Raw genomic sequence first — 12,452 nt, forward strand, 5'->3', positions numbered from 1 at the left:
TTGAAACCATAACAATGGGGGCTGGAGTAACGGAGCAGCAAAGAGCCCTCAGGAATGGAATGCTATGTGAAGAGGCCCCAGAACAGAATACTATAAATCTTTATTTAGTTAACAACCAATTTTTCAAAAAGGCTCAAGCAGAAACTGTAATAGAATATAAAGTTAAGTAGTAACTTAATAGTGGGTAGAAGGAAAATGTAACTTAGAATTACCTTAGATTATTGTAATACTCAGAGACCACCCCCCCAGAAAATTTGTCTGTGTAAATGATAATATAATGGACTGGACATGTGCATTAGCAATTTTGTCACAGGCATCAGTGATTAAGCACAAGTGACTATTCATCAGTGTTTGTATGACTCTTCTCTTGACACCTTTTTGTATAAAAGACTGTACTTGTTTCCTAGAAGCTGTGCCAGTGCTGTATGAGTTACAAGAGTTGCTGTTTAGCGTACATGGAAAAATTGCTGGATTATGCCAGAAAGCCTAGATGACCTGAAGAGATCAGTAGAGGAACAAAGAAACAAGGACCCCAGTCAATAGGTTCTAAGGGGCTCATCTTAAATCAAGTACTGAACCCTATTTGAGGAACATCACCAGCTGTGTTGATGGAGATAAAAAACAGATGTATGGATCTGTTTTTGGGAACAGAAGAACAGCCTGACCTAAAAAACATGGAATGCAATAAATGGAAAACAAAACAATGAGATAAAAAAGAAGAGACTGATCATGATGCTGACATCTCAAGAAAGAGAAATAATTAACCATTTGCCTAGAGAGTTACAGGCAATCAGGAGGGGGTCATAAAACAGGGTCCTGCCTTACTGTTGTAAAATGTGAAATACGTAAAAATTTCTTAAGAAAGGGTGTTCTTTGATACTTATATATTTTCAAGCCTAATCAACAAGAAAGAAGATGTAATACATAAAACGGGTAGCAGCTAACAAGTAAGCTCTAAGTGATGCCCAGGTGTTAGAAAGACAAAGTACTTGTTGGCCTTCTTAAAGTTTAGAGCTTGACATGCTTGATCTCAGGCATATTGAGAGGTTAGCAAAGTTTGGGGAGGACACAAAGAATACAGAGCTTACAGGGCACAAGGACATCTGGCAGAACTCCCAAGACAAACTAATAAAGACAACTCAGCAACTGTGCTGAAATTGGGTCTGACTGGACAAAGGCGATTCTGACATGGGGAGATATCACAACCACCAACTCAGGAAAATCACCAACCCAAAAGATAAAGACTAAGAATGTGGACTAATTACCATGAGAAGCGACCTCCAAAGCATACTGGATTTTTGTTACCAGATATTTGTCACCCTTTGTTAAATGACACCTCACAGCAGAAAAGATCCATAACTGAAGAGCTATTACAAAAGCTATTACACTATTACAGATATTAAGAAATTAGGACAAAATGAAAAAAGAATCTTCTCTCTCTTTGGCTTTTTCTTCTCAAGAGGTGACATGAGCCAGGATTCACAAGTAAAGGAATACTTCTGTGAGAATAGCAAACACTGGAGATAGGAGGGTGAGGTTTCCTTTGACTGTCCCTACCTTTTTCTCTTAAAGCCGTTTGACTAATGCTGCTAGAACCTGTATTGCCCTCCATAGCTTGCCTAACTACTGGAATGCTACTGCAATCAAGCTTCCTTTATTATGGTAAGGAATCAGTATCTCAGCATGATCTCACTCTGAATCACCCCTCACATCACAGCTCTTAACAGACACCTTGCTTGTGTGGATTACTATGCAATTCCTACAAAAATAATAGTACTGGGAATGCTACAATTTTATCATATTTTGTTCAAGTTGTGAAAAATAACTGTCTAGAGGACAATTACTCCTGGAAGGTGTGTCAGCTCACAGTGCCAGAGGTGAGCTCACTCTGGAGTAGCTCTTCAGCAAATACTGTGATATTTACTGCCTCAAGATTTGAATCAAACTTTGCAGCTTTTTTGTTGTTAATCAGTAGCTAGAGTTATGCAGTTATGATTAAGCAATTGCACAGTGAAACTTGTCATGGCTAATCCTTTGTTTTAAGGAAAAGGAAACAGAATCCCAAAATAGACAGGCTGTCTGGATGAGAGCCGCTGGAGTGAAATCAGCAGGACTGAGCAGTAACTGGGGAAAAAGTAATCCTGGCAGGAGAGATTGCAACCACCAAGTCCCTGACCACCAAGTTAAAACAGATCCCCAAATGGAATGGGGGGAATAAGTGCACACGTGGAATAATTAGTATGAGAAGCAAGAGATAGAACTGGCAAATAAGTGTCTGAGTATTAATTAATTAAAAATCTATATCAATTGTAAACAATAAATGATAATGGCTTTGTTTGCTAAAATGTGCAAATAGTGCAAATTTTTGATGATGATGAGCCAGACTTTTGTGGGTTGCCCCCTAATATCCTAGTTTGCACAGAATACAATAAAGAAATAGGAATTCCTGTCTTGGTGTGTGAAGTGCTGTCACACACTGATCAGGTGATGAGCCTGTGCTTGCCACAACACAGGACGTTCTTTCAAACCACACCCATTAAATATTTGCAAGTGTAGGTGGCAACTGTCAAAATCATGTCAAGAACGTATTACTCATTTCGAGTATAAATGATTGCCTTGCTGTTTCCAGTTCAATTAAATTTATTAGCATCCCAAAATCTCTGCTTTCAGTACATACAGAACAACTTTACGGTTTATTTAAGAAATGGAAATTAGTGTAAGTAAAAACTTGCCCACTGTTAGAGACAGAATGCAATTATTCTTCTTGGACCACTGATTTACTTCGAAACTGAGACGATTTGTTTTCCAATATTGCCTCCATTCATCATGGACTGGAAAGCAGCTTCAAGAGAAATAATGAAATAAGTTAGTGCCAAGAAAAACAAGCCAAGTAGCTTCTAAAAAAGAAACCAAAAATGGTAGAAGCAAATGTATTAAGCAGCTCCCCAAAAAGGAGAGATACCACTTTGATAATTAATCATAATTATACTTAATGAGGTGCTAAAACAAGAAAGGGGATTAAAAAAAAAAAAAAAAAAAAAAGGCCAGTAATAAACTGCTGAGGACAGCTTTGTGTAGTAATTTTAAAAAATTATTTGTAAGCAACTGTTCAACCCTACAAATTAACGACTACATTTGCTGTTTTTGTGATATGTCATGCAAACAGCAAAGAGAGACAGAGACACAAGGCATGATTGGACAGACCACAAATGTTGTGGGTCACACAAACATCTTTGAAAGGTTTTAAATATTGCACAATAGTGGGAGAAGCTGGTGCAAAAGAACATAGCTTTGAGTAAACAAAGTACGAAAGTATGATCTATGACTGGTATATTTGACCAAGCTACTTCAAAATACATATGTATACCAGTAAGGAGGAATTAGCAATGACTAGAGTAAGATGAAATCTGTAAGATTTAGTTATCACTTAATTCCACTAGTTTTCAATCTTCTGGGACTAACAACTAAATGGACAAAATCATACTCTTCCCTCTTCCTTGAAAGGGAAGCATTCTTACAACACATCTTGAATCACATGGCTCTTGTCACCAGACCCCCTTCATTTTTATATTTCCTTTGTTACAGATAGTTTGAACAGAACATTTTGTTCTATTAAATTAATTTTTATTTTCCCTTGCTAATATGCTTTGCTCTTTCTTGTGCGTACTTTTCATTTTATTTTTTTAGCAAATCCAATAACATAACCTCTATTAGATACTGTGTTTTTAAAATATAAGTTCAAGGATTTAAAAAAGCATTTCCTTACTCACAACTTCAAAGAAAGGGGTAGCACTTTGAACCTCTAAGATCAGGATGACTATCACCACCTGCTAAGGTAGCAGTTAAGAATAAATTCCCCTCAGTAATAAAATAACAACAACAAAAGAAAACCCCTAAATTTATATTAAATGATTTTTTAAACATACAATAATTATCTTACAGAACATTTCAATAACTAGTGAAAAAATTATTATAACATAAAAATAGTGATTTTGATAAAATTAAAAAATCTAAATTGGCAAATGAAACAAAGGAGGTAGTTAACCTCTAATGTCATTGTATATAATCAGGTTATTATTCTTCAAAAATGATGTAAATATCTTACCACCGATGTTTGCCAAGCCTTCTACCATGGTCTCTCTGACCTGTCAATGCAAACAAGTCCTTTCAGTCTCCCTCAAACAAGAGCAGCATTTCACATTTCTTAGAAACTTGCCAAGAAACTGCCATAGAAAGCACCAAAATCTAAAGACTTCTGTCACTACAATGGACAGGGCACTTTTTGGACCAGATTCCTTCATCAAGAGAGGTGTGAATATTTTCTGATAAATTTGCAGGTGATTCAATTCTTCAATCAGATCCTTGCCCCTACCAAAATGTAATGTCCTGGTATTTTCCCAGGAAGATTACTGGTCACTTGAAGAAACAAAAACTAATTCAGACAGACCTCACAGGGAAGTCACGGTTAAGCATATTCTCATTACAAAGTAATAGATGGTGATTATAAAGCCTGAAGTAAAATTTCCAACAAGATCCTTAAAACCATTGAGGACACTTAACTCATCAGGTATTTGAAAGTACATTATTTTTGAAAGTCTGAATCTTTAAGTAAAAAGGCACTTTTCAGCACCCTATGCTGAAATAAAGAATACAGACACGAGCAGCGTGTAATCAGAGAAGTCTGTCATAGTACAGTCAGACCATCCTCAGCAGGTACCTTTTAAAACAGTTTGACCTAATAAGCTTTCAATTATACTTACACATTTTTAAAGGGTCTGTTCAATCCTGAGGCACAGTAAGAGAGCCAGAGACAAAGAAATTAGTCCTCTTGTAGTAGGAAGCAGTATCAAACACCATAGATTAAACCTAGAAGTCTCACCTTCAATTTACCATCTTGGATCCACTGGCAGAGTTGTAATACACTAGCTTCTTGCTTGTCCATGTAGTTCAACACCAAGAATCTTTCCCTGTGAAAGAAAAGAATGAGCTCTGGTTTAAGAAAGCCTGGTCAATGCACTTGAAAATCTTTTAAAATCTTTTCAGAAAACACCCTTGTTGAAACTGAGGGGTTATGAGCACAAATTAAAGAAATGTAGCTCAGGGCCTTGCCAATTCGTTGTGACAACTTCCTGCTTCCTCCAAGTGGGAGCTTGTCCCTTAAGATCAGTTTAGGTAATTTTCTTCAAGTATCAGAAAGAGAAGAATAATAAAAATTAAGTAGTAAAGTAGTATTGCCAGAATATTTAAATATCCATAAACTGTGACTGAATTCCTATTATTTTTTACTTTTTCCTTTTTTTCAGTGGTAGGGAGAATAATTAGTGAACCTGCAGCTAGATGGTGAGAATAACAACTTTCAGACTCCCCACAACTCTGCATATCCTGCTATCACAGCTTTCCATAGCAACTGAGAAAAAGTAATGATCATCAAAAATTATAATTACTTGTAGGAACATACTGACTAAATTCTTCACTGCATTCTACTATGCATGGTGTATTTTACTATTTTTATCCATTTTTAAAAGAGCAGACAACAGTAACAGGGACAAGGAAAGATTTTAATTAGAGATATCAATTGTTTTGCACAGAAATCAAGTCTTCCAAATGTCCCATAATGCAATGACTGAAAAGTCTAAGACTTTCCTCCTAATCTCTGCCTCAGCTTGTCAGAATGCTAAGAGGAAATTCAGCAATTCCCAGAGTCAGAACATAGCAAAAATGTTTTACCCATGTATATTGGTCACATTTACAGTTCCATTATCTAATAAACCCCCAAATACTAAAAAAGTAATTTCAATAAAATCACTGCATCAGCTGCATCCTTATGCCTGAACTATGACATTTTGAGAGAAGGTACCTCACAGAACATCTGAGAACAGAACTATAGCAACACCTTCCCTTGTACTAAAGGATTGTCAGGGATTACAGGACTAAATCAAGCAACCTCAAACAAAATGTAACAACTGACATCTATGATTCTATATAACAACATCCTTTCCCAATTTTTATGCCGATAAAGACAAATGTAAGGGAAAGGATCTACTGATACTGTGAAAATATTTTCTTTTTTAGGCATGGCAACATTCTCTTCCAATTAGAAGTAGCTACTGCAGATTACAGACTACCCTCCAGACATCATATGAACAATCTACCTGGAACCTGGTCACAAGTTCTGGAGGAGAAATGTACCTTGTGATGTTCCTTTCTTTCTGTATTTTTTCTATGTCAGCAGACAGTGGAGGGGGATAAGGCACGTCTTTGTTATACTGAGAAATCTGTCCACACAGGATGATATGGCTGTTCTGATTCATCTGTTTGGGACAGCATAAAGTGAGAAAAATTACATTCCTCAGTTTCAGAAGCCACATTTTTCAGATGCAATAGACCTATTTAAAAATTTTCACTAGCCACATTGCCTATGAAAGAGTGGGAGAATTGCATGCAGTCCCATTCAATCTGTAACAACATTCAAATAGGTAAAAATGCAAGGCAACAGTGGAAAAATAAATTCTATACAGCCTAGTGCAATTTAAAAATGCACTAAATAGAAGGAATAAAGGAAATTGTTATTTTACTGTGGACCCCCAGGATGAGTATCTGAAGTTGACCACTGAAGTGGAAGGCCTGCTCTATTACAGGCTGGATTCCAGTATGAATTAATTGAAAGCTGGGCATGCAGATATTGGAGAATGACAAGAATAAACCTGACAGCTGGAATAATCACCTGACTTATAACTGCATCACTGATGTCTCCACCAACATTGTCAAAGTAAACATCCACACCACCTGGGCATAGTTCCCGTAGCTGTTTTGCCACATCCCCCTTCTTGTAATTGATAGCAGCATCAAACCCCATTTCTTGGACCAAAATGGAGCACTTTTCGTCTGTACCAGCAATCCCCACCACTCTAGAGCAGCCCTCCAGACGGCCAATCTGCAGGCACAAAGTTAAAAAAAGAAAACCAAACCAACCAACCAAAACCCCCAAACAATAAAGACAAAGTAGAACATTGATCTGCATAAAAGTTCCAGTGGCAGGAAAGGGGTCCTAAGCGGTGTTACAGTTATTGCCATTCCACTAAACCCTGGGCAGCAAATACTCCCATCTCATGTGACACAATAGTCTCTTTTCACTCCCTCCACACAATTATACACGGGGCAGGTAAAATCAAAATTTGCCATATTTTCAAACTCACTGACTACAGAGGACTACGTTTGTTATTAGACATAACTAATAAAAGGAAAAAAAGCATTAGATTATTTAAATACAATCTTCATAGATTTGCTCATGTATTGTTCCTTCCTAGCTTCTCTTTATTAGTAGGTCTAAAGTTTGCTTAATATTGATTTTGTTTGTGTATATATATCTAGAGAGATATTCGTAGATATGCACACACACACTGCAAACAGGTTCTGCAAAGCAGAGGAGGATAAAAGGACCGTAAATCTCAAAACACAAAGGATGTCATGGCACACAGTACAAAGGGTTTACCACATTACTATTTTCTAATAGAGAAAAAAAAAAAGTCTCCAGTCAATACAGTGTTGGGATGGTAGGCTACCATATAAATATATAATAAATAAATGCATATTATACCATCTATTTTACTTGTGCTAGCAACAAGTAATCACCACCATCTGTTTTCTCCTCTCCCTATTTCATAAAACTTGAGTTTCATATGCAAAGTCTTTCACAGTGGGAGTGTGTGCCAAATACATGAAACTGGCCTTTCCCACAGGGTTATAACTGCTCACGTTTACAAAGATTTTATCTGTATGTTTAATAACCAGCATGTTTCAGAAGACAAAACTTGCTAACAGAGTACATTTGTATGCCCTAAGCCTACACCTACCTGGCCGGCCAAAGAGCCGCAGGCACCGGCTGCGCCGCTCACCACCATGGTCTGATTTGCACCCATGGCCACGTGTCCTTTCTCCCTGATTCCCAACAGGGCTGTCAGTCCTGTGATGCCAGCTGCACCCAGAAAGTAGGAAAGGCGTCCATTCACAAGCTGTGGAACCAGCTACAGAACAGAAACGTAGGTAGGAGGTCATCTGTTTCTAAGGTGAGGTTTTACTCCATGATTGCCTGAGGGTGGAAAACTAACTCAGAGTATTGACCAGTAAGGTACAACTGGTAGGGACTATAAAGTTATCTCTAGTCTATTCTAGCAACAAGTTTGCACAAAAAAGTTATGTCTCTGTGGTTTTAGAAAAAGTTTTTTAACAAAGTAACTCACAAAAAAACTAAATTATGAGAATGTGAAAAAGCAGGTGGGAGATAAGAAGTTTCCAGAAATGGTGAACTATCCCTATGCTAGCATAAAGGACAAAAATGCACCATTTTATCAAATATGGTGTTTGCAGATCAGTGTCAGAGTCCTAAAGGAAAGAGTTTACTGCAAAGTATAAATTCTCAAACTACAGTAATTTTCTGTTACAAGAGAACAATGAACACAATATCCCTAATGCACTGAAATCTCTCCACTTTCAACTTAATATTAAATACCCTTTCTAATGGGAATGCAAAACCTCAAGTGAAAGCTTTTACTAACATAAGTCAGAAAAATAAATTAAATATACCTAAAGCCTTTCACCTCTTACAGTTACACTCTCATCTACAATACATTCTATTAGAATTAAAGTAATTTAGAGAATTATTTAACCGAAGCAGCTTCAGGGATTCTTTTTTTTAAAAAACAACAATTAAAATAATACTAGCCTGTCTGTTAACTAGAAAAATCGTTATGAAAAAAAATAAATTGATACACAAGTCTTGGCACCTATGAGTTATCTGCCTTTTGAGAACTGATTACTTCAATAAGGTATGCTTGTTTTTCACCAAAAAAACCCAACCAAACAAACAAAAAAAATAGTGTCATTAACAGCTATTCGGGTGGGGGGGGGGGGGGGGGAAGGAGGTTGGTGGGGAGAATAAGGGTTTGGGAAAAAATCCAGACACAACCTTTTGTGTCAAAACCTTTGGGCTTTGCATTTGTATTACCTTTTGTATCGAGTCTCCATCAAGAATTGCTGCTGTCTGCCAGGGCCAAGTGAAGGAAGTTACAAAGTCTCCTTTAGCAAAGTTAGGGTGCTTGCTCTCCTCCACAACCCCGATGCCCCCACCGTCAGCAACTTCCGACAGCTGCCAGGGCCGCAGGTAATCTGAGCCCGTGTCCTCATTCATTCGGCAGCGCTGAAAGACAAGGCGTTAATGAAAGGCTCTGGTAGAACACAACTTGTTTATCAGGTCAAGTTGACTGGGGGATGAAGATGTGTTTAGAACTTCAAACGCAAAGGGCTACTCAAAAAAACCTCTCAATAAGTAAAATCTCCACAAGTATCCATAACCTTGTTTTAGATCCCTCTTTCCCCTTGTTCACTTAGTACAAAAGGAAGATGGACCACACTGATCTTCTCCAGCTAACACATCTAAAGACATTGGGTCAAAGAGACCAGCACAACTGAAGGCGACAGGCTCGGGTCTGATGAGAATCCTACAAATGCCATTGCTCAACTGAAGGAATCCTAGAAATTCAGGATTGAAAAAAAAAAAAACACCCACGAGTCATTTAGTGCATGCCTGTGCACTGAAAAGCAGTCAAATATAGGTAAACCATCCCTGACAGAAATCTGTTTAATGAAAACATCTTGAAACATTATGTATTTTCTTCGCAGCTTCCCCTGTAGCTACAGCTAATATTTCAGGATTCTTAAACTTTTCTTTAATTCCCAAGCTAAATATACTTTCTTGAAATCTAAACTGTGTTTTTTTTTTCTACTATCACCATCTGCAGAGGGAATAAATTATTGGAATTCTCTTAATAGCAAACTTCTATAGACTGTGTCTGTCTAGTTCTTCTTCTACCTTCGCTTCCATTTCAACCCACAATTCTCCCAACCACATGATTTCTGTAATTTTGCATGACTGGAAAAAAAAGAAGATAAAAAAGAAAAAGCTGATACAAACAAATCCATAATGGCATACAAGGGCTCACAGTCTCTTCTTGGTCCAATAAAGTCCTATTCCTATATATATATATATATATATATATATATATATATATATATATATATATATATATATATCCCGAGAATATAAATGCCAAATTCCTTTGCCAATATAACTCCATCAGAATGAATACCATTATTAAGTTACGCTAGGCATATATTTGTTCAGTAATTGGTAACTTTGGTGTTAAACATCATGACAGGTACAGAGTTGAAGGTATTTTAAAAACCAAATTCTGGCTTAGCTCTAAGTCCATCACCTACCATGTAGGGGTCCACTGAGAGATAGAGAGTTTTAACACGCACTTGTCCTGCTTGGACTGTCTCTGCTATTGTACTTTGCTCCAGTCGGAAGTTCTCAGCCACTGGCACTCCATTCTTACCTAGAGTTATATTAGAATTAAACAAATCAATCAATCAATATAGAACTTTCTGTAATCAATATGGGAAAGCCTTTTTTTAAGGTAGTCCTTTTTAGAATCAATTAGGTTATATATTTATGCTGGTGTAAAAATACAACCAACCGGTCTCAGCTTTCTGCCTCTTCTGACTCAAGTGTCACTGAGGGAATACGGACTACAGCCAATGCACATGCACATGCTGCAAGGGCATCCCTTCACAGAGACTTCCTTAGATTAAGGCTTCCCAGAAACATCCATAAAACTGTGGCAAGAACCATGGAACTGAAGGCTTCATCCTCAGGTTGGCACCACACACAGCAGATCAATCAGACAACTGGAATCACCACCTCTGAGACAGCCAGGCAGCTTTGCCTATTTTAAGTCAGAATGCACAGCTAGAGCAGGCTCCTGCTGTACCATTTGAAAGACTTAATTGCAGTTCACACAACAGTTTTTAACTCTTAAAAACTATTTTACCTTTAAGCAGCATACAATACCCCCTCCAAAACTTAATGTCTTCTACACAAGACTTATGAACTCACTATTCAAAATACTGTGCTGATCCATAACAAGGCAAATGTGTAAACAAGAAAATAAACAAAACCTCAACATTGCAAACTTTAAACCCTTTGAAATATGAAAGGAACAAAAAAAAATCAGTATTTACTACAAGGAAACAAAAATTAATGGTTAACAAAGTATTTTAGACATCTTACAATGCAAAAAGAATAAACATGAGAACTAAAAAGTCATATTCCTAATTTTTCTTCACTTTCAGCCCCTACACTTAGCATTTTCTCATATATTATGTGTTTACCCTTTTCTCTAACCCAACATCTTAGAAATCTGCATATACAGATTAAACAAATACAATTTGAATATATGTTATATATTTAATAGAAATGTATCTACATAATTACTTTTATTAATAAATGTAGACAAAATTATTACAAATGTATTTAGTTACATTAACAAATTTATATAGAAATAAACACACTTTATTTAAACTTTATTGCTGCATGTAATATTACGATATATAAATGTCATTATCTCAAATTAGTGTCTGTTTCTACCCTCGCCATTTTGGAGCATTAGGCAATTAGAACAAACACATTGCTTCTTTAGTGGAGAGAAATACATACCAGGCCGTGAATTCAGCACTACTCTTTGTATAATCATCTCTGCTTTTGCAGCAATTTCACACTGGATTTCTAAAAAAGAAAATGTTCGAAGTCCTGAAATATGAATTTTCTTGAAAAAAGAATATGAGGCAAAGTACTCAGTAATTTGAAAGCGGGATGAAATACAGACCTCCCAAACTTCAGAATCCACACCCAAGAAAGATATAAAGGCAGATATAATATAAACCAACCTCAAGCATAAAATAAACAATGTCAATAAGGAGTTTCCCCGTTTATCTTATTAAAGTCCTGATTTTATACAATGTCACAGTAGCACCTACTGGAAAGACGGAAATCTAATGTACCATGCTCCTTGTAAAGACCATCACCAGCCCCTGTGAGGCAGAGGGAGAGGTGCCTGATTTGCTTCCCTGTGCTGAGAACACCCTGTTCCCACCTAACAGACACAGAGGCAGCTTTACACACAAAGTCAGGTGCTACTCAATAAAAGGCAGGCAGGCACAGCAGAATAGCAGTCTGCAGGTACATTATAAGATATTGCTGTGTAAGATATTTTGTAAGAAAAAGCAATTATTTCTATTTGCAGTGCCCAGAAATGAAAAAAAAAAAAAAAAAAAAAAAAGAGATCATCACTCAATCTGTTCTACAGAAAAATTTCTCCTTGAATTTCAAGAGGATTGCAAATATGTGATTTTGCACCTGTGAGACACAGTTATGAGGAAATTACCCTGACTTAATAGGAGAAAAATCATGATCTCACATGCTTTCAGATCTAATACAAAATAAAAACATGACTACTATTCTCAGCCAACAGCCATAAATAACCAACCTCCACATGTACAAGGACATTAAGGAATGAAACATGATAGCTGACATCTTTGTCACAATGTTTATTTTG

At 36.8% G+C, this 12,452-nt stretch overlaps 1 protein-coding gene across 1 annotated transcript; it reads right to left on the reverse strand.

Moving 5' to 3' along the window:
• Positions 1-2,679: 2,679 nt before the first annotated feature.
• PTGR2 (prostaglandin reductase 2) lies at positions 2,680-11,796 on the reverse strand. Its single transcript, XM_062494899.1, has 9 exons — positions 11,555-11,796; positions 10,276-10,394; positions 9,005-9,196; positions 7,854-8,024; positions 6,725-6,934; positions 6,190-6,311; positions 4,880-4,967; positions 4,106-4,145; positions 2,680-2,842 (listed from the first exon to the last, which is right to left on the reverse strand). The coding sequence occupies exons 1-9, from the start codon at positions 11,589-11,591 to the stop codon at positions 2,778-2,780; spliced, it is 1,044 nt and encodes a 347-aa protein (XP_062350883.1). The 5' UTR covers positions 11,592-11,796; the 3' UTR covers positions 2,680-2,777.
• Between the last annotated feature and the right edge of the window lie 656 nt (positions 11,797-12,452).

The sequence above is a fragment of the Cinclus cinclus genome, chromosome 6 (assembly GCF_963662255.1).
Source record: "Cinclus cinclus chromosome 6, bCinCin1.1, whole genome shotgun sequence".
In the NCBI taxonomy this organism is placed as follows: Eukaryota; Metazoa; Chordata; class Aves; order Passeriformes; family Cinclidae; genus Cinclus; species Cinclus cinclus.

Bases quoted from the DNA above. Each gene is read 5' to 3' on its own strand.
- PTGR2 (XM_062494899.1), bottom strand. From the start codon at position 11,591: ATGATTATACAAAGAGTAGTGCTGAATTCACGGCCTG. The intron at 8,025-9,004 runs GTAATACAAATG...TCTGTTCTGTAG, and splicing joins ATGGAGACTCGATACAAAAG to CTGGTTCCACAGCTTGTGAA. The intron at 4,146-4,879 runs GTGAGACTTCTA...TTGCATTGACAG, and splicing joins TCCAAGATGGTAAATTGAAG to GTCAGAGAGACCATGGTAGA.